Genomic DNA, 27,820 nt, shown 5'->3' with positions numbered 1-27,820 from the left:
ACAATTCACTTAGTTGTATTTATTTATATATAAAAAATATCACTTTAAGTCAAATATTAATACTACATTTTACAACCAAGGATGCCAAGCTGGGTCCATTCGACATAAATTATCGTGGCTAATTGCTGCGTTTACTAGAGTTGCGACCTGAAATGATTGGCTCTGATTAGATTTTTCGTTATTTAATGGAAAAGGGAATCTAGGGATTTTGGTTGGTTGTGTTGGTGACAGATTAGTTACTGCTCGCTTCACACGGTTGTTCAGTCTATAAAATGTCATTTAAGCAAATAATTACAGTCTGGGGGATTACTAAATCAATGAATCAACTATGAATACTCTCTTTATGTACATAATTAAAAAAAAATACTTGGATTATTTGTTTTTACATGTTATTACTGTAGCTGCACTGATTTCATGAGTAAATAAACAATGCTCATCTATATATTTACAAGGAATCGGCCTCTTATCAGTTAATCTCGAGGGTGCTAAACAGATAAAATACATTTTCTACGATACAAGACATTACTGAAATAAAACATGACGGATTATTACACAGAAAAAAAAATCTTTTCTTAAATTATCATAGAAATGGGTGTTTGCGTAAGCATTATAAGCGGAAACTGATGTTTTTTTAATACTCTGCCTTTCGTCGATGGGAATTTGCATTTTTGTCAGTAACTCATTTGTTTCAGTGTTCAAGTAAAGTCTACTACTACTACTACTACTACTAGAGACACTTTTCTGAATCACTCTAATAAGTTACTAGATTCTGAAAAATTAAAGTGAGGTTAAAGTTTTTCAAACTGTCATTTAGAAAACGCTCGTAAGTAAAAGTGCATGAACTGTTTTATTTTACTACTTATTTACTTAACATCAATGCTAACACGTGCTATAAAACTTGCTATCAAATTGTTTATAAAAATCTTTAACAATAAATAAATAAGTTTCGGCCAAAAATCGGCGGAACTTTCGGCTCCAGCCGGAACTGTTTTTCGTCGCGTTTCGCTCGTTGTTAATTTGATTATTATTAAGTAATATTTATAAATGTTTAATTAATGGCCGTTTGCACCGACGTTCCTTATTTTTAAACCAAGCTTAAAAACAAGTGTTGCTACGATTTAATAATTGTAACCAAGGTTTTAAGCTCTTCTTAATTTTAAACTACGTAAGTGAAAACGGCTATAAAATTGACAGAAGTGACAGAAGTTGTTTTTTTAGTTTGATTTATAAAAAAAATAGTAAGCATAACGATGTTTTTGTTTATTTTTGGATTGAAGACAAACAGTTGTAAGTAAATTTTGGCCGTCATTGTCTGTCAATTCAAAAAAAAAATTGTAATCCGTGCTTTATTGTCATCATGATTACCGTCTTGATTATGAACGTTATTTTTTGGGTGGTAAATTGCAAAACTCAAAATTATTTTGACATTTCTACTACATAGAACGTTTACCTCAGGTTATCTATGTACGATTGCTCTAATTTTGTTTATTCATGTCGGATTTTTGGAATATCTGAGCTTCAAACAGTTTAAATTGATTGTCAAAATGACAAGAATCGAAAGTAGGGTTACGATTCCTAAAGGTTTATTTACACTTTTCTTGAATGTCAAGAAAGTGACGGCCAAAATTTTGTGGCCGCCATAGTACTATGGCGGACAATAAATTTAGGCCGGCACATTTCTGACATTTCAAAAAAGTCAATGCAAGCGACCATTTATTGTCATTATGACTGATGTGTCAGTTTGTCAAACTGAAGGTTTTCAAGCTGTTTGGCGTTTCCTTCGCCCTTTTCGTAACTTACAGATCATGACGCACTAGCATAACTGATTTGTAGTAACATTCATCTCTGGTGGACGCTTCTTTTCCCAATTTTAATTTTAATTATCGCTGTCACGATGACAAGAATGACAAAAATCGAAAATGGGGTTAGTTGAACATAATGCCAGCTTCACATTTTGATGTCAAGCTAATGACAGGCCGGCCTAAATTTATTGTCCGCCATAGTACTATGCCGGCCAAAAAATTTTGGCCGTCATTGTCTGTCAATTCAAAAAAAAAAAATTGTAATCCGTGCTTTATTGTCATCATGATTACCGTCTTGATTATGAACGTTATTTTTTGGGTGGTAAATTGCAAAACTCAAAATTATTTTGACATTTCTACTACAGAGAACGTTTACCTCGGGTTATCTATGTACGATTGCTCTAATTTTGTTTATTCATGTCGGATTTTTGGAATATCTGAGCCTCAAACAGTTTAAATTGATTGTCAAAATGACAAGAATCGAAAGTAGGGTTACGATTCCTAAAGGTTTATTTACACTTTTCTTGAATGTCAAGAAAGTGACGGCCAAAATTTTGTGGCCGCCATAGTATCTAATTACAAAGGTCTACGTCCAAAAAGTAACTGAATTCAAAAGTTTTGGGTTTCGGCTGAAAAACATGGTTTCGGTCGGACACTACAATTTAATTGTTTTTCATTTGTCTTTTATAAACAATAATAGTTATGTTATAACAAAAAAATAGTCTACCATCGTTGAGGGAACAAGAAAATTGACAATACAAAAAGAGAATCGCGATTTAGTAAAAAATGGAAATCAACATTTTGTTTTTCAGTGTTAAAAACCGAAAATTATTGAAAATTACGTCAAACTGGCGTCAATATTTTCTTTTTCTATTTCACTGTTACAAAGAGCATTTTGTGAAAGTGAAAACATTTTGTATCATCGTTCTAGTGATTATTGCATATGGGGTTGGTATTAGTAGAATTACTGTAAATGACAATGTTAAACGTGATGTCGAAAAATGAATCTGAATCCATGTTGTGGGATCAAAATTTGGGAGACAATTTGAAATTTAATTTTCAATGAAATGTCATTGCTTCATCAAGACCAACCCAATGCCATTAAAATAAAAGTCACTAGATAATGATTTTCTGCAGATGTACAGACTGATCACATAATTTTCCGACCCTAACGAATTTAAATGCACCCAGTAATACGTCTTTCATTCATAACCTGGTCCAAAAACATGAATAACTTTAAACTTTTGTATGGTTTGGAAATCCGTCACAAAAGTCTCAATTAAGCATAAAAATTTAAACATGGCAGTAATCGTCATTGGAACACATTTTAATTAACAAAAAAAAAATATTTCACAATTATACAAAATTGTCAAGTCAAATAAAGATATCAAGTTTTAACCCAATAACGTATTACTGGTTGCATTTAAAATTCGTTAGGGTCGGAAAGTTACGTCAATCAATCTGTATAATTGGATCTAATAAACCGATTTGTGCATTTCATAATTTTTTTACTCTTAAAATTAACGAAAATGATTACATGAACGCAGACGTAGATTAACTGGATTGTGAGTCATAAAAAAAAAAACGAATAAAAAAAAACTGTATCGGAATTCATCGACATTTTTGGCATATTAGATGTGTAGTTTATTTTGAAAAAATCAAAATTATTGTCTTCGATTACACGTTTTAATTTTGAAGATAATCAAATCCCATTTACAACAGACTTATGGGACCTAAGAACTCTGGTTCTGGTGGCACTTTAGGTTTTAATTATCCAAAGAAAAATTGACAAGGGTAACCTTGACTGGAAACGTGAAAGTACAATACAATTTTTGATCAGCCATCTTGTTATGTCTCCAAAGGGTTATCGTCTTTGCTCCACCAACTTAACATTTTAATATGTTGTGCAAACCCACACGCAACAACATTCTCCTATCGCACAATTTCTTGGTTTGAAATTAAAGAATTTTTTAATCTAATCATTTTTGTTGGTTGGTTCGTAATTTGTCCAACGTCGGTACTTTTTCAATGCGAATTGGAGTACCGTCATTGTTTTCATTTATCTTTCTTGCCAGATCGCCAAATTTCTCAACAAGGTGGACTGTCTTATGATAAAGTTTCACATGGTTTGGGATCTGGCGTGATTCCTCCTTTTCTTTGTCGTTCTTCACCACATAGTTATTTATTCCACAATATTATGTCAAAATTATAAATTTCAAGGTTTTGCTTCAAGTTTAATTTTTTTCTTTTGACAAATGTTTTTACTCTTGTTCTTTTTTCTTTTAACACTAGGTAGTTAGCACGCCAGACTTTGGGGAGACTATGGACAGTTAAAAAGAAAGGTAAAAAGATATTAAATGTAGTAAAATCCAGAATTTTCATTACAATACACGATTTTACATTAAATTAAATACAAAATAAAATAATTATGTAATCATTTAACGCAAATAAAAAGTGAAAACAACATTTTGCGCCTTTTAAAATAGTTTCTGCAACATGGGTATGAAACGCATCCCTTTTTTTACAAGTGGGAACACTACACACACGAGCACAAAATATGAATCAGGTAGCATTAATTTTTTATTTCTTTTTCTTTTAAAGGTAAAAAACTGTGACCATGTCGAAATGTGCACATGTACAGTTCTTTTTCCAATTTTTTTTTATTTTTTTACAAAAATTACATAATTCACTGGAGATGTATTTTAGAGTTCTTTTATAATTATTTTAACACGTGATGAACTGATGACAAAGCACTGCCAAGAATTCCACCCGAAATTCGTCCTGTACATTCTTTTTTCTGTGGCAAATTAAGCAAAATTTACTCAAGTTTTGTTTTGTTTTTTTATTATTTCTTTTCCCAAAATTATTTTTCCTTGATAGAACTTTTTAAGATTATTTACGTTACAACTAGACTAAAAATAAATTGGTAAATATGTAACGTAACGACGTCACCTAAGGCTTAAACAATAAATATAAATAATTAAAATTTATGCGAACAATTCGCAAATCTTTGTGCACACAAAAAATAAAAGTAACCACTCGCCACTGATGACAATCTTAAAAGATTAGTGTCTTATTTAAAATTTTCCAGCTGCAGTTATTTGCACTGAAATAAATTCCAACCCGACTTGCTAAAACCAAAATTTGAACGACATTTCTGTTTTTGTTTTTCTCGCAACCAATAACAAAGAACCTGTCCACCAACATGATTTTTTTTCAAAACCGTCAACGACACCAACTTCGACTTCTCAACTCCGACACTCACCTTGCTGTCGGTACCGTCAAAGTGCGCCAAACTGTTCAACCTGTTCGATATCGAGGTGACGGCTTTGTTGACCATGTTGATGATCTGCTCGCTGTCCGTCAGCTTCTCCATGTTGTTGCCGACCGCCTCCTCGGGCTTCTTCATCCTCGACAGCACCATCTCGTCCCGGAGGATCGGCTTCAGGATGGCCTGGACCTTGAAATTCGGATAGACGAAGCACCGGGCGGTGGCTATCATGGAGGCGGTGAGGGGACCGCTGATTCCTATGGACGACAAGTACTCCACTATGTTGGGGGTGAGGCGGAAGGGTACGGGACGGGTGGCGCCGAATTCCCCTAAAACATTTTCATTTGTTTTGAAACATGTCATATTCATTTTAATTATACAGGATGTTATTGAAAGTTGTACAGATATTTTAACCACGAGCTACTGGCTTCATGTAATACATATCTACAAAATTCTATTCTAGTCTTCTAAGTTGTCAAACAACGTCGTAGGTAAAATTTCGGCACATTTTAAAAATGCACCCTGTATATCATATTTTATAAAACGTACACCAATGCGGTTTCCTTGTTTTAAAGCATATTTCCTATAGGTTACTTCACATTGGCGTATATTTTATAAAACATGATATACAGGGTGTATTTTTAAAATGTGCCGAAATTTTACCTACGAGGTGCTAGGACAACGTAGAAAACTAATAGCAATTTAAAAAAATTATAGCTCAAAAAATGAATGTCATTTTATTTTTTGACATTGAATATTTTTAATATTTTTTCCGAGTTCTACATGAAGCCAGTAGCTCGTGGTTAAAATATCTGTACAACTTTCAAAAACACCCCGTATGTATTTAATCTATCAGTAGCAAAACTGTTCGACCGAAATGTATTGCTACGTTTTCTTCCAAAATGGTAATTCTTTGAGTAAAATGCTTAGGTAAATGTTAATAAATAAATCCAACTAATCAACAAACACAACGATCATAAAATAACTTTTAACAACAGTTATCCGGTAGTTGCGCAAAACAATTATTTTTCTTTAAATAAATATTTTTTATCTCACCCTTCTATGTAAAGATTACTAGAATTCTGCTTTGCAAATGCCGACTCTCGCAATTAATAAATAATGTTTTTCATATTTACAAATATTAATCTCAACGTGATAAATTTTAACGCTACTTGATTTTTTAAACGTTTACTTTTTGTAAAAACACCATAAAAAAACGTCAAGATTAAAGTGAACAAGAGCAATAATTTAAATATGTCTTTTTGCTCGTGTGCATCGTTATTGCCGAAAAAAAATCGAGTGCTGCGACTACGACGAAGCACTTGCAAATGATGAATCGTTCCAAAAGTCAAAACGTCCATCAACTTGGATGTCAAAAGTACGATACATCAAATGTCCCACTTGAAAAACTAAGTAGACGTTATTTCCGATAAAATGGCACATGTGCAACAAATTACGAAATGTCTCAATTTGATTGGAGAAAGCATAAAGTTGAAAAAGTTACAAACTTATCTTGTCACATTTTTTTAATTGTCCCAGTGAATTTAATCCAATTGAAGGAAATGTTATTTTAGATTAATCTCAAGTGTTGCAATTTCAAAAAAGAACACTAATTTAGATGAATAACATAGTTTGCTAAATATGTATTGGATAAATAAGCCGACAAGGAATAAATCGAATAAATGAAGAAAGAACGCAATTTTTTATTAACAATGATGTCATTTGGAGCAACTACGATTAATGCTTTGTCCAGTAATGGCCTGTTTAAGACAAATCTTTAGAAAACCATCCAATATCGAACATGATTTCAAATTCACGATGTTTTGAGTAAGAGATGTTATTTATTGAACAAGTGAAGTGATAAATGCTTTGAAAACCTGAAAATAAAAAAATTAAATGCTATTTTATATAATTCAATATTAATTATATTTATTATTAGTAAAAGTTGGAAAAAAAATATGGCGAAATACTAATTGAGGACGTTCTTCTTTAATTACTTAACTCAATGCGGTCTAATCTTTTGTAAAAGTATCAATAAAACGATTTAAAGTGTAGACAATCTAGTCATTTGCGTTATAGGGTTATTATAAATGTTTCATACATCGCAGTCGGCTGTAAAATTTGTCACCTACAATCATTGATGTAACTGTAGTGCACTATATTAAATTAATTACTGTAATTAACAGTAAACTGATGAGATTATTTGATTGCTTAAAAATGTGCGGCTTAAAATGTAATTTAAAAAAAAAACTTGTCACAAATAACTGAAATCACATCACCTCCATAAAAAATTTCGTCGGTTCAGTTGTTTGAAATTTTATCGAAACGTGCAAAAAAAAATATAGCACGATAACACGACGGGCAACAATAAATATAGTCCATTATTTAAACAATTGTCAATGTCAAAATTCCCTCAAAGAGCAGACTCTACCATCCTAAAACCTTTCGATTCGGAACGTCTGTATCGTAAAATCTCCCTCGAGCAGATTTGAGGTTATGTCAGTAATTTTCAAATGTCAGAAAAGTTTCAGGTGTGAGTGAATTTTATACCAAAAGACAAGAAATAAAGACGATAATGACACTGAAAATGCAACTTAACATAGCTAAACAGGAAAACGGGAATGTATTTAATGAGTAAAATAAGCAGCTTATTCATTTTCAGAATCAGATTCAAAATTTTCAGACACCCAATCGTCTTCTGATTTCTGAATCTGATCTGCGGAAAGTTGAATTATTATCGGAAGAATGTTTTGTAAAAGATCCTGAAAAAATACATCGAATACAAAATGTGTAGCTTTACTGCAATTTTTTTCATTACCATGGCCGGTTTTTCTGTCGGCATTTCTTCACATAATCTAATCATAGCTAATTTTTCTCTTTTTATTACGTAGGAGCCGTACCGACCCTTGCTTATGGAAACTCATTTTACTTTTTATTAATTTATTACACGAGTTTTATAAGACACCATTTTGTCACACGCGTTTTTTAGAGCACGAGGAGCGAGCGACGAGTGCTATAAAGCAAACAAGTGCGACAACATGGCTTATAAAACGAGTATAATACAATGTTTTCTATTTTGCCCCTTAAATTTAAAAAAAAATTCAAAACATAATCCTAGGAAAATTATATAATTCTTCCAACATTGCGGCCTCTCGTAGAATCTTAATTCTTAAGTAAATAAAAATAAGTAACACAACACAAGGACAGTAGTAGGATAAATTGGAGTTTCTTTTCTCATAAATTTTTGTTTCGCATTTTTTACCAAAAAAATTAAAACATCCAAGGTGAAAAGAAGAAAAACATCCAAAAATCATCTAAACCGGAAACGTTAGAACACAACAAAGTGGCTAATGTTCTGCACGAGATAATGTTGAAAAATTTTCTTGAGATGAGACAACGTCGGCAACTTTTTTGTTTTTAATGTGTTTGTTTGCAAATGTCAGAAAAAAGTGGGGTTATGAAAGAAAACTGTTGACAGTCATTTTGGTCGTAGTTCATCGTGTTTTTTTATTCTCGTTTTATTATTTCACTCAAAAGGTATGATATGGTAAAGTCCATTCAAAAATCAAAAAACCACCAACGTCGCATTTTCCTCGATAATTACTATCGACAACGCTGTCTAGTGTAAAATTTAGTGAAACTTGTAATTTTGAGGTTAAATGTTTATTAAGTGTCTTGTTTTTCTGGGCATGTTTAAGTAAAAATAATAAGAATCAATAAATAAATGAAACGTGCTGCTAATAAAACAATATGAACGAAATTCAAAGCAATTGAATTTTATTTTGAATCAAATAAAGGTCATAATTTATAGTTACCAACATAGTATGAAAAAATATCCACCTAGGGTTTTTTAAATTTTACCAACCTAAAGCAACAGGTGGTGGTTTTTTGATTTTTGAACGGACTTTTTTTTTTAGTTATAATTATAATTTTGGTTGGGCCAACCCAAAAAAACGAAACTTATTCTAGGGATTTCTTTAGTTGTGTCCGTTATGTTGTCGATGCGGAATTAAAAAAAATCACAATACGATGCCTAAAAACTCCAAAAAAGTTTGTAATTATCAAAATCGATGCGATCAATTTCCAAAATATCTATTTTTAATTATAATGAACTTTGACTAAACCCAACTATCGTAGTACAGTTGGCTTCAAAAAAAAAACGAGAAATGAAATTTGACCTAATGTGAATTGGAAATTTAATTTGTCAATTTACGTCAATTTGTGTCTGTTTGACAGTAGTATTTCTGACACATATAGTGAAATTTTTTTAATAAACAATTGTCAGTATCAAAATGAAGTAAAAAACCATACTGTACCACCCTAAAATTTGGACATATGGACCAGCTGTATAACAATTTGACATCAAATCATGGTTAAGGTTATGTTCACTTCACTTCCCGTACCTTTCTTCCGTGAATTCATTTTCAAAACAAATTTAATGAGAAATCAGGAGAAACCTTTTCGAATTTGAAATAAACTCTCGCTCGTTAGGGCGCAGGCTCAGTTACATAAAAAAATGTTGACACTCAATGTGACCAATCGTGAAAATCACAGTTTGGCTCATACCAACAAGACAACGTTTTGACAATTGTTTATTAAAAAAATTCAACTATAAGTGCAGTTTTTTTAACCTAAATTCTAAAAGGCCGTTTCAAACTATAAAAATTTAATAAAATCTGACAGAAATTTTTCTGACAGTTCCCGTTTTTTTTGAAGCCAACCGTAGAGCACAAAAATCATGCGTCCATCATTACGAAAAAATGAAAGCAATAGAGATTTATCTGTAATACGGTTCGAGTACCGCCTGATCCCATCTAGTTTTATCCGGCTCCGTAATCACCAAGGTCACTTACCGGTTCCATCGTCCACATCAAATTTGAAATAGGCCACGTTCATCAATCCCGAATCCTGATGCAGATACATCATGTCAGGATTCAACCTGGTCAGGTGAAGGACGTGTTCGGCGAAACAAGCCAACGCCAATTGCAACGTGAACATCTTCCTGAACTGCCAATAATCGGTAGCGGACGGGAAAGTCTGCACCGCCCACTGTTTCAACATGGTCCGCGGCACCATATTCGTCTGCACCCCCTTCAGTATGTCCCTCGACAATTGATGGCTTGCTTTGATCCCCCGACTCTGCACCCCGCCCAACCTCTCGTAGTAGTAGTGGATGGGGTCGTCGTGCTCGATCTCCAACTTGGTGCACCCCTTCTTGAAGATGTCCAAGAGGGAGATCGACGCCGGATTGTCCTCCACCAGACGTATCTGTTGCGAAACCGCCACCACTCTCGGTACGGTGAAGTGCAAAAATCTCCTCGCCGTCTCCTTCTGCTTGCCCAGGCAATGGTTCAACATCCTGAGGAGTTGGAGGACTCGCTCTTCGCGTCGCGCATCAACCAATCCCGAATCGTTCACCACCAGGTAGGGGTAGATCTTGCCGTTGTTGCCGCGGATGTAGAGCCGTCTGGCGGCGGCGTTGTGCTTCTGGACGACGTCCACGCGCGGCATGAATCGCGTGATGCGCACGTAGTAGTGGTTGTGTTTGGGGAGGAGGAACTCTCCCGGGATCTCCACTTCGGCTGTCCTCAGGGTGAAGTTGGACAAAAATCGACATTTCTCCTCGATCAGGAAGGATCTACGGGAAGAATTGTGTCATTCAATGTGGACCAGAGGGCGCTCCTTGACTGGATTAGAGTGATTAGAGCTGATTTATGATTTTGTTTTGCGATTAATTCACACAAGCCCAGACAAAATTAATTGCGTGCGGTAAATTGTGAGGACTTAAGTCTTATTATTTTTCGGCTTAATCAATGTGGTATGCGACGAGAAATTAATTGCGCTGTACCACACTTTATCACATGATTTTGGGCAGGAAGTTTCGCGGTAATCGCTAAATAGATATAAATAATAAACTATACTACTAAAATCTTAAAAGGAAAACGATAAAATAAATACCACCACAATCTCGAGAATTAAGTTGCATAGACAGAAAAGAAGTGTACGGGGTCAAAAATGTATTTAACTTCTTTGACAGATCTAATACCGCATCAATTAAAGATTCGAAAACAAGAAGTGCATGTCACGTGACATGAAACATACGTCAATCGTAGCTCCGCCCACGTGCATGAAAAGTCAATCTCACGAATAACACAAACCAAACACTTTAAATAAAAAAATATAACAAAATTCGTGGAAGTTGTAAACGAAATGTACTTTTTCCTATGAACAATAGAAGCGAAAACATTTACACGAATTGTTAAATAATCCCCGTTTCAAGTTTTCAATGAATCGTTATTGCCAATTCCACAACAAACACGACAATGACACGTTTTTAAAAGCAAATCCATGTTACACAATTTGCATTGAGTGGATCTTCCATTATCTGTGATAAAACAAACCCTCGAAGTTTCCGCGCGATGTCAATAAACTCCGTCGCGACTTACTGGAGGAGCATCTTCGACCTGTTGTCCAAGATCTTGATCCACTTCTTCAGTTTGAATATGAGCGTGTGCAACTTCATGGAGTTGTTCTGCGTAAAATCGAAGTCTTTGGTGAAGTCGTGTTTCATCTCTTTGAAAACGGGATCCTGGTAGGTAGCTTCGGCCCTCCTAGCCAGACTCTCGGACGCCGTCGAGTTGAACGTCATGTTGACCGACGCTATGTTCTCTGCGAACCACTCGATTACGACCGGACGTACTTTTCGCAGTTAACTGTCTTACCGACACCGATTCCGAACGTCGACATCAACTTCTTGACGAAGTTGAGGATGTGCGGTGTGATCTTGGCCTCGTTGACGCTCTCCCGGTTCTCGAAGGCTATGGCGTAGCACTTGGTCAGGCCCTGACGCAGCTGTCTCAACACTTCTTCGTACCAGTTCTCGCGGAACCACTCCATCTGGTTGGCGATGCCCTCCAGGCTGGAGAGGGCCGTGGTGTGTATGTCCCTTTGCATCTTCATGATCTTCGAACACCGGATCATGGCCGGGGTGGCCTTAATCGACGAGGTCTCGCTGGTTGTGATTGTGGCGGTGGTGGTGTTCTCTTGGCTCTGCTGGGTGGTGGCGCCCCCGCTCTGCGTGTTCTCGTTTTGGGAGTCTTGAGACTGCTGCTGGACGGTGGTGGTCTTGCGCGCCGTCGCCGTACGCAAGGTCAGGTACAGCGTCCTGATTGGGAAGTACACAGCCTGCGGGAACATTCTGCCAACCTGAAACAAAAAATAACCAAATTCATAACACAAATTTTAATTTGACACCAAAACAAGTTTTTACAGAAAAAAAAAATCATATATATAAATTTTTCTTCCTTGTAATTCGTTTAGTTTCAAGTTCTCGGAATAATATCCAACCTCAAAGTAAGAATTTACATCTATGAGACAATTTAAGAAGTTTCCATTTCCCATTACAGGATTCTACATTGCCATAGGTAACTCCGATTCCTGCAATACCGATATCTGTCACATATCGCACTTACCTGACACATCAGGTTCAAAATCACATTTCCTTCGTACTGAACGAGACAATTCAGTAACTGTGGAGTCCACGGTAGCCACAGTATTGGGGGAACTCCGACGGAGTATTTATCAAGAGCTTCCATCAAACTGGAGTTGTCGTCGTCGTAGCTGAGCAGCCACAACACTTTGGCAAGATACTTCCTCGCTTTGGACTCGTTCTGGTGGCGACAGGCGTGCAAAAAACACGCCATCGCGTTGACACCCAAGTTAATCTGGCGCGCGTCCCTCGTGAAGACTTGCTCCAAGTAGTCGCCGTAAAGAGCCCACGCTTTGATCGAAGTGTCGTGCATCTGCACCGCCGCGGAGAACGCCTTGTTGGCCTCGTCGGACTTGTCTGGAACGAGAGTACAAAGAAAAACCTCTGGAGTCACCTCTTCGTTCCTACTCACTGCTCAGGTGGTAGATCAAGCCCTTGAGAGCGTAGATCTCTGCGGTCAAGTCCTTCGCGAAGTACTTGACGTTGGTGTTGTTGATGACTTCGAGGCCCTCTTGCAACTCGTTCTTGTTGTTCATCGACGCCAACTGCAAGTAACACTTGACCTGCTGCCGGATCTTCTGGTAACAATCGACAATCGGTACGCTCTTGATCGTGTATATCCTGTTCAACGACTCGATGCAAACGTTGACCAGTTTGTGCTTCCTGGCGATCTTCCCGAAGTGTATTATCGACTGGGCGGACGCGTGGATGCCCAACATCGAGTTGGTGTGGGCGGTGTCTCTGATGCTCTCGTAATGGTTGACTATGACCTGGTAGTGGTGCTGTCGCCAGGTGAAGATGTCGTTCCAGTGGGTCAAATCGTCGGCTATCACTGGCAAACGGTTGCGCCACGTTTTCACGATGGCCTTCATGTCGTGAAGAGAATTCTGGTGACCTTGGAGCAGTCCCTTGTGGATCTGGTAGGCCTCTTGCAGTTCCATGATCTGCTGGGCCGCCTGCAGGTAGGGCAAGTGGATGTGGCTGACGATGTGGGGCAAACGTCGCCACTCGTTCAGGCAGAGGGCGCTGGCGCTCTCGACGTACCGCTCGACGAACTTGAGAGGTTTGCTCTCGTCCGGCTGGCAGATGAGCAAAAACCCGCCGTACATGGTGATCTACGCAAAACAACAGACTGTCGACGGGGGAATCACCGCATCGTGGTACTCACCTTCCATGCCAGTTCCTTGGGACAGTTGTACTCGACGTTGGACAACGCGTCCTTCATCAAGTCCCAGTTGGGTATCCGCCAAGCGCTTTCCAACAACAGGTACGGGTCGTAGAAGCCGTTCTTGGCGTACTCCACGAGGAGGGTCCAGTCGTTCAGTTCTTTTGCGCACCTGATCCAGTGCTCCGACCACAGCAACACCTCCCTCTGGGTGTGCGTCGGCACCGGTCCCATCGAAAAATCCTGTTTGTGTTTCGCCATCGCCGAATCGTAGGCGGTCTGGGCCTGCTCGTAGAAACCGTGTTGTTCGTAGGCTATGGCGATGCTGGTCTCTTTGTAGTGGGCGTGCTTTTGCCACAGTCCCGCCCACAGATCTTCCTCGCAGAGGAGCGAGTACAGCTCGCCCAGAGAGTCGAGCAATTCGTTCTTCGACTGGTCGGCTTCGAACTCGTAACAGGTGGCGGCGTTGGAAGCTTTGGAGGCTGACGACGGGTCGAACGCCAACTGTTCCATGCCCAAGGCCATCCGGTGCCACAGGTTGTGCGACTTACCCAAGTACTTCATCAGCGGCCTGCAAAAAAAATTGTACTCCAGGAAATAACCTAAATTGTGCACAAGGCCATCTGAATCAAAAAGCTACGCTTATAAGGCCGTTTCAATTTTCGAGTTTTCCATATAAACTTTGTTTCTGTGACATTTCGGGCGGCAGAACCTTTTTGCGCTCCATCTACCGATTTCGAACGCAATCGATTGAGACTTTTTACTTTGAGGTTAAGTGCTTAAAACGTCAATTAAAACATGAATGCAATAAAATATCCAAGATCCGAGCTTATTTTGGATACATTCTGGACTAGCAAAATACTAATAAATTAGAATTGCAAAAAAAACATGAAATCATAACACAAGGTAGGTTAAAACAATTTATAACTTTAATATTTTTCTGCAAAGGAGTTTGTTCTGGATTGCACATTTCTCCTTTAATAAATCTGTTTTTTCTTGACAAATTTGTATTATCTAAAACTGGTTTCAGCGTTGCGGTTATTATCAGCTCGCAGATCTGATTTTTATGTACCAGACAAAATGAAAGTATTGGAATTTCTAGCAAATGAGGGCCCATTATCTCAACCATTTGGTGGCATATACTCCGCAGAAATACTATTTACTTGAATTCATTTGGACGTCATTGGAACAGTTGGAATGATGAAAGACTTTACAGGATTTTGGGGTACAGAAATTTCAACCGGAGTTTCAGTGGGCAGTCTAAAAAACAAAAACATTAATAAGATGACAGTAATTAATAACTGGAGGTCGAAAAATGACAAGAGGAAGTTTTCTCATATTTCGTGGTTGACTTCGCTTCTATGTATATTTCATGTAGCAATAAACACCACAACCCTTTTTTAATTATAGATACTTACAAAAATAGAAGGACAAGGAACAGCATCTTTACATAAGCGTCGTCTTTTGGGGTTTGTAATTATAAAGTCTTGTTGAAAATGCTGCTCACAAATTTCTGAGTAATCCGTAATTTTTGTAGTCTTTTATATTACAAATACAAATTAAAAGGTTGTGCTTATCATTGTCTCCATAAATTTGCTTCCCGCAAAACGTTTCAAAAGCTTCGAACCATTTTCGTCTTTGTTTCATATTGCTGCGAATTTCAAATAAGCGAACATCTTTTGCCCCACAAATGAAACACGCTTTTACCATTTCATGTAAAATAGAAGGGTAATATTTTAAATTGCCGCCAATATTGTAGCTTTGATTCGTTAATCGGCCACCGAGGGCGCGCAATAAGGTTCTGCCTTCTTTTGTTTTATGGCCACTCTGCAGAAACAATTATTATGTACATTGAAACGGCCTTATAAGCGTAGCTTTTTGATTCAGATGGCCTTGATTGTGCAACACTTACGGCGCCATCTGTATCGGCGGACTGCACCGACAGAGCGCCTCAACAAAAGTGTTGATGGCGCTCGGGTGGCAATCCTTCTGGATAATGTGCGCCCCCGAAGTGACAAACGGAAGAATCTCCTGCACCAGCGCGTTCCTCTGGTCCTCTTCCAGGATCTCCCAGATCCTGGGAAAGAACTGCAACCACACCTGCTCGGCGAGATTCGTGTCCATGTGACACAACTGAGCCGCCGCGACCAAGAACTGATCGGTCGTCACGTTCCGCGAAACCTCGATGAATTCGTAGTGCTTCTTGATCATCTTCGATATGGTCTCGGCTCGATCGATCGGCTTCTCCTCGAGAGTGGGATTCGACTCGACGTTCGACAAGTCCAAATCGAGCACCTCCTCTTTGATCTCCATCGACGAATAAAATTCCGGGTTGTCCACTTGCATCGAGTTAAACTCTTCGCGTTTCTCGGCCGAGTTGATCACCGACGTGATGCTGGGCAGGATGCTGCTCTCGTGCGCCATCTGGATGCTGGTGTCGGGGACGGCGGTCACCAGCAGCAGCTCGATGCACTGCTTGATCCAGTAGTGCTGACCGATGGCCTCCCAGTTTTGCGAACACACGATGTAGAGGAGGCGGTCGTGGAGGCGGCGACGCATCGACTCGTCGAACACCTTGAAGAATTTGGATCGGATGTGCGGCTGGTTGCATCGCAGCCCCGCCAAAAACGCCGGTTCCAGTTTTGAAGTCAATTCCGTCGTTTTTAGGTTAACATCCCTGAAATGTCAACGGTGAGTTTGACATTTGACGTCACAACCGACTGACCAATTTAAACCCGGAAATTTGATTAAAAACAGAGTCAACTGATAATTCCGATTCTAAAACTCTTCCAATACCTTACAAAACTGTTAACACTATATACCAGAGGCGTCTTGAATAATTTTAATGCTGTGAAATTTTAAAATTACTGGCGACCTCGGCGGCCAAACAACGAACTAATCTCATTTCGGATTTAATTTGATCGCAGTCGGCTTTGCAAATTTGACAGTGTTGACGTTTGGTTATTACGTGTAGACATAACTGACGAGTTCCAAGAACTGGGCGTTGAGATCTGCATCCTCCGGGAAGCGTTTTTCGACGTACTGCATCATCTTGCCGAGCAGGATCGACTTCTCGCGCAGACTCGGCGCCTGGTTGAGAGTGACGACGTTCTTGCATTTCATCCATTCTTCCAGCATCTTGGTGATGGCTTTCATCACCTTGATATCCTGAGTCTTCTCGATGAGACCGACGAGGATGGTGCCGATGAACGTTTTGCGCATCTCGACTCCCATCACCACGACTCTGGTCTTCACCAGGTCCAAGCTGAGGATAAGTAGTTCGCTGTTGACTGCAAACGATTAGTTGTGAGTAGAAACGAAAGAACGGGGTCCAGATGGTCGCTCACTTGCGGCGTACTCCGTCGAAGTGGGTTGCAGATGCTCCTTCGCCAACCTGTGCAACACCCTCATGAACGGTGTGATCAACAGATCTATGTACGAGTGATTGTTGGCGCACGCTGCCTTCAAGATCATCATCGTTCCGAACAAGCTGGACGAATTCGCTTGGGCGTTCTTCTCGTAGTTGTTTAGACCTTCGAAGATGACTTTGCCCACGGTCGTGTAGAGAATCTCCAGTTCTTCGTATTTGCACGAGACGGTAGTGTTGGAACGTTCGGTAGGGAACAAAGACATCAGTTTGGTGAGCAATCCGTGCACCAGCTTGATGATCTTGTTGTTGGAGGATGTTATACACGCTCCTGGAAAACAAAACAACAGTGACAACCGCACGATTGCAGACTAGACGCTCACCTAGTCCCCGTTGGAGCGGCTTGAAACTCGCCAAGATCTGGTCCTTCTTCAGCACCGACAGCAGATAAGTGAGCAACTCGAGCGCCGTACACACGTTACCGATGTTGGGATTTGGCGCCTCCACCGTCAACAGGATCTTGTCGAAGAAGGCGAGTTTCAAATCCACCGGTTGTGCCCAAAGATCAGGTTTCAGTGCAGTCTTCAGAAGGATAACGCAACGTCTCGAGAGCAACTCCCCCGGACTGCTCGCCGTGGGATTGCCGGGGTTCTGAGGCGTGGAGTCGTTGACTTGGCACGCCAAGCGCAACAAGAAATTCAGCACCGTGTCCGTGTGGGCCCTGTCGATCGGCTTGTTGACTCCCGGTTCCTGCTTGACCACGGGAACCGGTCCGAAAGAGGTGGACGGCTGCATCATCGCCACTTTCTTCCTCTGACCCTCCATCTGATCGTCGAACGTCATCCGTTTGGTCGACTCGACGATCTCGGTGGTCTCGCCGTCCTCCTTGATGCCGTACAGCTCCCACTTGATGATGACTTCGGCGAGCTCGACGGCCAGCTTGCGATGTTCCAAGGTGGCGGTCGGGCTGAAGCCCAGGCGCTGTATGGAGTTGACCATGTGCTGCACCAGGTGGTGCCTGACCGGGTAGTACACCTTGTAGTGCTTCACCACGAGCTGCAAGATGTGGAAGAGTTGCTGCATCGAGTGTCCTTCGTCGACGATGATTTTTTTCGTCCAGTGAGTCAGCATCGTGTTTCCCTCGTCCATTCTCAAGGGCATCGAGGGGGTCAAGATCTCCAGGGCTTGCCTCACCACGTTTCGTGCCTCCAAAGCGTGCGCCTTCAGCAGACTGTGGAACACCTGAAGGACTATCTTCCTGTGTATGGCGAACTTGTCTATGATGTGAGACAGCAGAAGGTGACCGTGGTAGCGAGTAGCGGGGTCCACGCAATTCTCCACCAGCAAACAAGGCCAAGCGAAGGTCATCAGACGGCGCAACTTGAACCCTTGGGTCTTGTTGTTGGCGTCGTGGTCGTGGATGTGGGGACTCGCCTGCTCCACCAACAGACAAGAGAATTGCAAAAGAGCGATCCTGACGCAGTCCGCCGACGGGAAAGGATTCTCGGGCTCGATCAATTTGTTGATGAAGACCGAGACGACGTTGTCGGGGTTGTCCTGATACGGCATCGGAAGACCGCCCACCAGCTTGTTGGTTTCGCCTTTCTCGAAGCTGACGGCGAAACAAGGAATCAGAATCAGCTGGAGGACCTTCGATTTGAGCTCCTGCGAAATGCTAGGGGACGGGAACAGTTTGACGAAGCGGAAGAAAGCGGTACGTTTCCACTCGACGGTGTAGTTTTGTGCGACGGTATTCGCAAGGAAGTCTTTCAAAAACTGCAAAAAAGATTATCGCATTGTTGCGCAACTCCAACAATTCACTTGTCTCACCTGGAACTCCGGAATAAACCTGTGACACATGGACCTCAACAGCTGGAACAGCAAGTCCACGTTGTTGGGGTGGTAGCAGAAGTAGTGAAGGAGCACCTTGACCAGCAGCTTCGGCTCCTTCCAGTGCGTGTACTCGAGGCTGTCGACGTTCTTGTGTCGCTCCTGGTAGCCGTCGTCGCACCAGATCTGCTGCAGCGCCTCCACCAACTCCTGCTGCTCCGACAACCACTGGTCGTCGAACTTGATCAGAAACGAGATCACCCTGATGCTCTGGTACTGCAGCTCGTTGCGTTCTTGCGTCGTCAGAGAGAAGTTAACGTGCACGTTGGACAGCGCCATCGCGATCAATCTCTTCACCATGTTGTTCTGGATGTGGTCCCGGAACGGTTTGCCGTCTTTGTGCTTGATCAAGTACTCCAAGTAGCGACTGAACTGCTTGTCTTTGATGTAGTTGTCGTCGAGGAACATCTCCAGGGTGTCTCCGGGATAGCGGAGGAGGAATTTCATCAGGACCTCTCTGAACGGAGAGCTCGCCTCGATCAGCATCGCCTGTTCCGTCTGGAGAATCAACTGGCACAGCTGGTTAATAAATTTGGACGAAGCGGCGGGAGTCTGATGGAAGATTCCTATTATCGTGACGATCTTCTGTTCTTCGTCGCCTTTCTTCGAAACACCAGTCGACCCTTTGTGCGCATTCGTCAGATTCTCCAAGAGCTGTTTGAGCAACTCCAACAGTTGTTCGCACAGATTCTCGTTGAAGGTCAGGGGAAACAGTTGGGTCAAGTAGGACAACATCTTGACTCCGTTCAAGGTCAAGTTCTTGGCGTCGCCCAAGGTCAGCAGTAGGGGTTTGACAGTTTGGTAGACCAGGTCCTTGTTGACTGGGTATCCCGCGATGAAGTCGCGCATGCACTCGAAAGCCGTCTGTTGTAGTTCGGCGTTGGGCTTCTCCAGAGCTTTGTACAGGACCTGGAAGATCTGTTCGCGGACCGTTTCCAGGTAGTGGCAAGCGGCCAAGACCCGGAGGGCGCTCTTCCGCAACGGGATGAAGTTGGTGATGGACTTGTAACAGGACGAAGTGTTGAGCTTGACGTCTTCGCTGTTGCAGAGAGAGAGCAAATCGTGGATGAACATGTTGTGCTCCTTGATGGACAAATCGATGGTGAAGAGTCTGGGCGTGAGAGTCGTGCAGAAGTGGTTACCATCCATCAGTCCCATCTGGGCAATCGCGGGCTGGTGCTTGAGCAGGTGCTTGGTGGGGGGCACCATGTCAGCCAGGACGTCCTTGAACGGTTCCATGACCGACGTCACCGACTTGTTCTGCTTCTCCGCCAGCAACCTCAGCGAATGCATCGACTGTTCCCTGACCATCGTGTGCGGACTGGTGACTTGGCGCACCAGCTCGTGGGTCACCTCGTGGAGGGCCTTCTTCTGCAGGTCCTTGGTCGCCTGGTCGGACCCCTCCGGCGGCTCCGTCACGCAAACGATCAACATCTTCTCCAGGTTGTTCTTCGCCATATCGAGCGCGCCGCTCGACACCTCGCTCGTCAGGTCCATCATGACGAAGAGCAGCGCCTTCAGGAACGTGAACATGTGCTCGTACACCCACTTCAGCGCGCACCTCTCGAACATGAAGTTGATGGCGATGCACCCTCCCAATTTGGCGTACCACGCCCTCTCGTAGCACAAAGCGCACATCTTCTCCGAGAGGTACTCGATCAGGGGCAGTCTGCACGCCATCTCTTTGCTCCCGAGCAGAGTCGACGCGGTGTCCAGGATCAAGACCAGACCCACATGGCCGGGCTTGCACAGCTCCTTCTCCTCGTGTCCCATGATCACGGCCAAAGCGTCCACCAAGACGAGCGGATCTAGCGCCACTTGCTCGTTGTGTTTGGGGGCGGAGGCGAAAGCGCCGGATTGTTGCGCGACAGCTACCATGGTGTAGTGACGCACCACGGCCACCATCAGCGCCACAACGGGTTGGCGCAGCTCTTTGATGGCGGCGGCGACGAACATGCCGGTCAGGGCGGTCTGGTGGGTCTCCCGCGCTTGCTTGTAGATGCTCTTGTAGACCGACCCTTTGACTTGGGGTATCGTTTTCGGGTCCTGGAAGCTCGAGTGGAGGAACAGGTTAATGAGCGTGTTCTTGTCGTCGTTGAGGTTCCGCGAGGCGGTCAGGTAACAATTGATCACTTCCCAGGCCTGCTTGCGGTAGAACGAGTCGGTGTTGCTTTGTTTCAACGCGTTGAAAGCCGTCTCAATAATCTGGAATTTGTCGCAATGAATTAATACGATCGAGAACAAGCCACTGTCGTCTCACTTTTTGTACTGGAAACTCGATGGTCTTGTTCTGCTCGTGGAACTTGGCTATGATGGCTGGTGGGTCGAAATCCGACGAGACGTAGTCGAGCTTCTGCGGTTCGATCATCATCTTGCGGTTGCCTCCACCAAACTTGCCTAAAACTCTACAAACAAACAGAGGTGACGCGATATCGGTGAGAAAAGTACGCACTTGAAGGCCACTTGTGCCACTTGGTCGTTGTTGCGCAGCGTCCTCCACAGCGCCTGCATCAGGTCGGCTCTGACCGGCTGGATGTGCTCGTAGAGGAAGTCGTGCTGCAGATTGTCCACGCACAATTCCAAAGTCCTCAAACCTTGACTGATGAGGACGTGGGAACCGTTCAGCGCTGACACGAGTGGATCCATAAGCATGGGCAAGTACGGCAAGAGTGAGCTCAACCTGACCGGGACCGTCAGGCAAAGTTCTACGAACAAATCTTTCATGTGTTGCTTGTGCAAGCCGCTCTGGAGACGATTCAGTCCCTCCAGAAGGTTGGGGAGTAGGGGGAGAAACTCCTGGTAGAGTAGATCGTGACTACCGCCACCTATCGACCGGAAGAGGGCCCTCAACAGGAGGAAATAGTTGTAGGGCTCTTTCGCACTCATGGCCAGCTCCATCGACCTACGAGACACATCGTAATACCTGTACAGTTGATTTGTGATGACGCGACACCCACCTGTTGACGATCTGGTGCAGATGCGGCCGCAGCATATTCTCGTTCTCTTGGGGGAAGAGCGAGACGCTCCCGAAGACGAGTTTGAAGAGTTTCAAGTACAAATTGCTCCGTTCCAGGTTGGAACCCATCTCCTCCATCCTCTCGAGAAGGTACTCGACTAGGACCGTCGCAAATATGGGACTGGTGGCGGGATTTGCCAACAGCGTGTTGGGCACTGTTTGCAAGGTGGGATTCTTGTAGACCCTCTCGACCAGGTACTCGATCGTCGTGGAGAAAATCTCGTGGAAGGTTTGCGGATTCATCATGGAAAACTGCGACACAGTGACTTTTCGAAGCTCCGAGACTCGACAACCCACTTACCACTCCGCTGAAGTGCTCCAGAACCTCCTTCTCCTCCTTGTTCCGGACGTTCTGCTGGTTGATTCTCTGCGGCCCCGTCGGTTGCGGTCCCAACGACAAAGTATAGATGTCGAGGGCTTTCAGCGCCCACTTCACCAGCCTGACGAAGACCAGAGTCTCGTGGGGTTGGAAGTGCTTGGTGGTGACCAGGCCGTGACCGGTGCTCGACTTGCACGCCGAACAGCCCCAAGTGATGGTCTTCACTCCGCAAACCAACGTCTTGACCAGACTCCTGTAGTCGGCGACGTTGTAGTTGTTGTTCTGCGGGAATCCGAATTTCGATTTTTCTTCTTTAGGTTGGGCACCCTGCGTCGACGCCAGCGCGTTCTCGAGGACCTCGGCCGGGTTCGGCTTCACGTCCTCCACTTTGACGTCCGAATTTCCGTTGGCGATTGGCTGCTTGCACTTGTTCGTCAAGATGGGCAGCTGGATCTTGGCGATTGTTTTAAACTTGACCACGAAGACTTCCAACATGCGCATCAGCAACTCTCGACCCTCGGTGCTGTTCTCGGCGTCGGATCTGATGCGAATGCAGTCGACAAGGTTCAACAGGAGCTTGCAGGACATGGTTTGTATCCTACAAACGAAATTTTAAAAAAATCGGATCCACATCCACATGACCTAGGAGACCACTACTCCTACCAAAAATGTCTCTTACGTCGTTGCCAGAGTGTCATCGTGGACGTTCTTGCTGAAGAGGTGAACTGCGCGTGTCAAGTCCGACAGCGGCAACTGTTGCCTCACGTGGTGGACCAAATCGGCCAAAGTGGAGTAAGCCAGCGGTCGGAGAGACTCGTGAGTGGTCCAGCCTCGCCCCAACAGAATATCCTCGTCGAACAGCTTCTCCATGTGGGGGACGAATCGATTGCGCAAGTCGGTGGCCAAGATGTGCCTCGCTGCGATCAGTAACTCCCGCCTCAGGTGCGCCACCTCCATGGGGCACAGCATGAGAAGGCCCAACATGCCTTGCACCATCATGGCGGAGTGACTCTGGACGTGTTCCAGGTAGAACTTGATGATGTAGGCCAAGAAAGAGAGAGTCTTGACCTGGGCCCCCATAAAATCGACGAATATTTCTTTGTTGAAGGTGTCGGCTTGTCTCTGCTCGAGACTGGGTTGCAAAGTAATGGTCTTCATGATGAGAGGTATGAAGTCGCTGACGTCTTGGTGGACACTTTGTTTGTACAGTTGGTACATCAGGACGACGATTATTGGGAGCTCTTGCAGTACTTTCAGCGAGAGAACAGCTTTGGGGATCAGATAGTACTAAAAAAACAAATTGAAGCTTGCAGTGTTGCCACTGTCAACAACAAACCGCTATCAAAGTTCCGTCTTTGTTACGCTTCTCAGTCTGGATGCTAGTCATGGTGAAAGTCTCCTTAAGTAATTCTTCTATGTTAAGCTCGCTCAAATCTTTGACTTTGATCGGAGCCCTAGGCTCAAAAATCTTGTCCATATGGTTGGGCAAATCTGAATAGATCGATTTGACAAACTGGAGAAAGTGTTGAATCTGCAAACGACAAGTCAGAACGAGTCCTCAAAGAGAAAGAATGATTGTTACTTCAGGATTGAAAGCCGGTCGGTACTGTTTGTGCAACTCTATTATGATTTTCAGGCAAACCAAAACGTTCTCTTCGTTGTCGATCTCGAGGAGTCTCAACATCAGCGAGAGAATGGACTTCACGTACGGTCTCAGCAGGTCGTTGGTTGGCAGACGGTACAACATCTCGAGTATCAACTTGCGCACTTGTTGTATGTTGTACTCGGCTATGAAGTGAGGTTCACCCTCTTGCAATATCTTCAGGAAAATCTTCACCGAATGGTCTAGGAAGCTTTGGTAAAGGGACGACGACAAGATTATCTGAAATTGGCGAGGGGTTGTGTCGAGATTTTGGTAGTGCGGGGTGGTTTTACCTCGAAGTTTTTACTGATTTCTTGGGTGGCTTTCAGTTTTAAGACGTCTTTGCAGCTGGGGTCGCCCAACATGGTCACGTAGCTTCGGAATTGGTTCATTTGGGTCGTGTGGGGGTCCACGCCCGCCATGCTGGTTTGGGCTGACTGCATTTTCCCTTGTTTTTTGTTGTAGTTTTAAATGTTTACTACATCCTGCAGAACAAGATATAAAAAAGATGTCGGTAAAATTTATTGTAAAAATGTGGGGTGAAAAACTCCAATAAATAGAGAGTAAATTGGTTGTTTCGGTCCAAGTATGTATGAATTAATAAAATACAAAAACTAAAAATCGGAGACGATAAAAAGGAAAAAATCCAATGGTAAAATTATAGGCAGTTAGCCGCGAGGTAATGAAATTGTTTTTTTGTATTTTCCAAGTACAGAATGAAAAAGAATCTATTTTAAAAGAAATTCATATTCTAGTTTCTATCCAAATTACATAAATGTGAACATATCGTCGTAGGTAGTTTTAAATGCCCTTAATTAATGAAAGATACGTTGGTATCTGTTGTATAAACCTGCGCGGAACACTACTCTACAAGAGAATTTCGGAGAAGGATTTGTTTTATTAGAGGAAAAAAAATCAAAACCACTACATAAACATAACCTTACTTTCTCAACGAAAGCAGTTCTTACCATGTACCATTTCCACCTAAAAAATTAAAATACATTCACAATTTATGAACTTCCTGTAAAATGATATAACAATTTTTCAATAATTTACGATAATTTTTTTGAGCGGCAATAAAAAATTCGAAATCTTCATCAATGTCGCCAACCGTTAAAAATAAATACTACTACTTTCTTATTCGAGACTTTTGCTTTTCAGTTTTTTCAGGTCGAGTCCAAGTCTGTGCATATTTTTTTGCATTATTTTTCTAATAACATAATGGCAAAGCTTTGAAAGTTTTTTTCGATAATTTATGAATGAATAATGAATGGAAGTAATAATCACGCTAGAGTCTTAATTTTTGTGCGGTTGGCAGTAGATTTTTCCCAAAATGTCATTTAAAATGAGTTTAATAAAAATTGCAATTTTGTGACCGTTCTTTTCCGTTTTAACGAATGATTTGTTTGAACTTTTCATGAATTACGCATTTAAGTGGTAAGTGTGTTACAGTTATACAAATATAATTATTACTGGTATTGACTTATTCCATCAATAAGGCTAAGCTTGCATCTTTCTTTTCTCCGAGACAATTCATATTATCTAATTGATTTGCGGCATAGACTAAAACGTTTTTGCAAATTTTTTAGAAACTCGACGTTTGGATGCCAGACGACACAATACAGATGCAAAATAATAAAATTAAAAGAAAACAAAACACCTGGACAAATAATATTATTTCTGAAATAAATACCACGGATTTTGGTCAAGATGGAAAGTGGATAATTAAGACAACCGTTTACTTGTTTAATACCGAGTGACTATAAATGATTGAAGGAAAATAGTGGATTGGCAACACTGATGCAGTTGGTAGTGTAAGTCTTTTCCTGGATCATCTGTCAATCATTTCTATTTAGGTTAGGTTAAGTCACGAAGTACATTGTCGATTTAGAGTTTTTTGACGTTTGTTTCAATTTTAAAAATTGCGTGTGTCATGCCAACGATGTTGCCAACTAAAGATTTCAAATGTGTCACCAACATAACAAAATAATTTTCAATCATTTATAGTCACTCGGTACTTTATTTCGTTCTTTTTTTCTAACAAAATGACGCCAAATTGGGGTAAAAATTCTTTACATGACGTCATTTTATTCGCCAGTGCAGTGACTTGGGGGCTCAAAAAAATCATTTTTCATTCGTAACAATGAAATTCTCAATTCAACACGCAACTAAAGTTATTAAAATGAAAACAAATGCAAAATGTTTTACCATTTATTTACACTGTTTTCGGAAAATTTTGGTGGAAATAAACATCTCATCTTTGTAATATAATACATAAAACAATTGTCTTGCATTTAAGAACATTTTGGTAGCTCTAGGTGTAATAAAAAACACAAAAGTTACAAATTTAAGTGAAACTCGACGAGCTTCCACAGGAAACTGTAAATCATTTTTTATACAGGGTATTTCACAAGTGATATAATAAGCTCGGCGGAATAGAAAATGCAACCCACAATACATTGAAACATAAACCTGGACATAGGGGCGATAAATATCCGGCTTTTCCTGCTTATGTATTGTTGGTTGCATTTTCTATTCCGCCGGGCTCATTATCACTCGTGAAATACCCTGTATAACATTATCTTCAAAATACATATAAACAATATATAAAAATATAAATTCGTCTTAAGATATAATGCTTATTATATTATTATTATTTTCTTATTTTATTATTTTCTATGACGCGCTTCCAAGAAGCAATTTTGAATGGGAATGCTTACATTTAGGATTAAATTATGAAATAGTCAACATCAGTCTGAGTTGCGAATTGTAACAAAAAAATTATTTGTGATAAAAACCAATGTCTATTTAAATGGTTTTCAATGAATGATTATGTAGATTTTACTGGTAAGTTGTTTGAGATAAAGAATTCCTTACTCTGGCAAAAAATTTACAAAGAAATGCTTAAAAGCAGAAAATAATTCAAGACGATGCAAATTTTTCCACCACATTTTTTACATTCCTACAAACTCGGAACGTAAATTGAGTGAACAGTTTATTCTACCGCTTCTTTCAGAAACTTTTTCGTCAATTTTAGTTTCGTGAAAAACTGTTTTTATTACAAAAATACTCCGCTCATTAAAAAGAGCAAAATCCACTAATCCTTGCAGATTTTGCTATCGATTACAATTATTCAATTTCTTGCAAAAACTTGAGCGAAAGTTGTTTGCTGCTACTTTTTTTAAGTAAATTACGATTACAACGTGGACTAATTGCCACCAAAACCAAAGTAATTACAATAAATCAATTTTTGTATCTGAACCAATAAAACGAACAAGCAAATAAAAGACGCTAATGTACTCACCCCAAATAGAGTGTACACACAAAATAACAACATTTTAAACGAATATATTCGGAAAAAATTTTAAACTAAACCTGTGAAGTAACAACATAACCTCCAAACAAAAACATCGAAGTAACTCGCTTGATTTTGAACGCATCGCTGTGAATTCGATTATCGTGGAAGATATCTATCGCTTTTACTTACTTTTTACAAATTCGTCACTTTTTAACGCACAAAACACATTTTTTTTACACTTTAAACACACATCAACAAGTGACTGAATGATGTAGAAATCTTGGGTTAGGGAAGGGAAGGGTGAGCGGACGAGTGAAGTAATGGCTAAGGTGACGGCGTTTTGTAAATTTCTAACAATAATTTAAAATTATCTGGTGGATTAAGAAAATATTGACAAAGAAGTCTGGTAGATGTATTTACTCGGCCCTCAAATATACATTTTAACCCCGGAAAAACACTTCTGGAAAAATTATTACTTGTGTCTCCGGATACGCTCAAACGTCATTGCGGCAGATATGTTCATCGGATACTTTACCATATCTGGTTGTCTGGTGATGTTGG

The 27,820-nt window shown here is 41.4% G+C and overlaps 1 protein-coding gene and 1 long non-coding RNA gene across 2 annotated transcripts; one reads left to right on the top strand and one right to left on the bottom strand.

Moving 5' to 3' along the window:
* Window positions 1–4: 4 nt before the first annotated feature.
* Nipped-A (Transcription-associated protein Nipped-A) lies at window positions 5–27,572 on the bottom strand. The gene is made up of 22 exons (XM_069045892.1): window positions 27,449–27,572; window positions 24,255–24,446; window positions 23,902–24,201; window positions 23,656–23,850; window positions 22,999–23,606; window positions 22,302–22,917; window positions 21,942–22,252; window positions 21,437–21,886; window positions 21,245–21,389; window positions 18,925–21,189; window positions 17,478–18,870; window positions 17,075–17,425; window positions 16,696–17,017; window positions 15,640–16,404; window positions 13,731–14,298; window positions 12,975–13,677; window positions 12,546–12,919; window positions 11,796–12,279; window positions 11,520–11,742; window positions 9,927–10,711; window positions 5,068–5,402; window positions 5–147 (listed from the first exon to the last, which is right to left on the bottom strand). Exons 2-22 carry the CDS (start codon window positions 24,402–24,404, stop codon window positions 70–72), a joined length of 11,421 nt encoding a protein of 3,806 aa, XP_068901993.1. The 5' UTR covers window positions 24,405–24,446; window positions 27,449–27,572; the 3' UTR covers window positions 5–69.
* LOC138129599 (uncharacterized) lies at window positions 14,348–15,303 on the top strand. Its single transcript, XR_011159274.1, has 2 exons — window positions 14,348–14,633; window positions 14,758–15,303. It is a non-coding gene; the product is annotated as an uncharacterized lncRNA (long non-coding RNA).
* Window positions 27,573–27,820: the final 248 nt, after the last annotated feature.

Source organism: Tenebrio molitor, chromosome 4 (assembly GCF_963966145.1).
Source record: "Tenebrio molitor chromosome 4, icTenMoli1.1, whole genome shotgun sequence".
NCBI lineage: Eukaryota > Metazoa > Arthropoda > Insecta > Coleoptera > Tenebrionidae > Tenebrio > Tenebrio molitor.
Note: the sequence above shows the minus strand (reverse complement) of the source record. Positions and strands in the feature narration are given on the sequence as shown.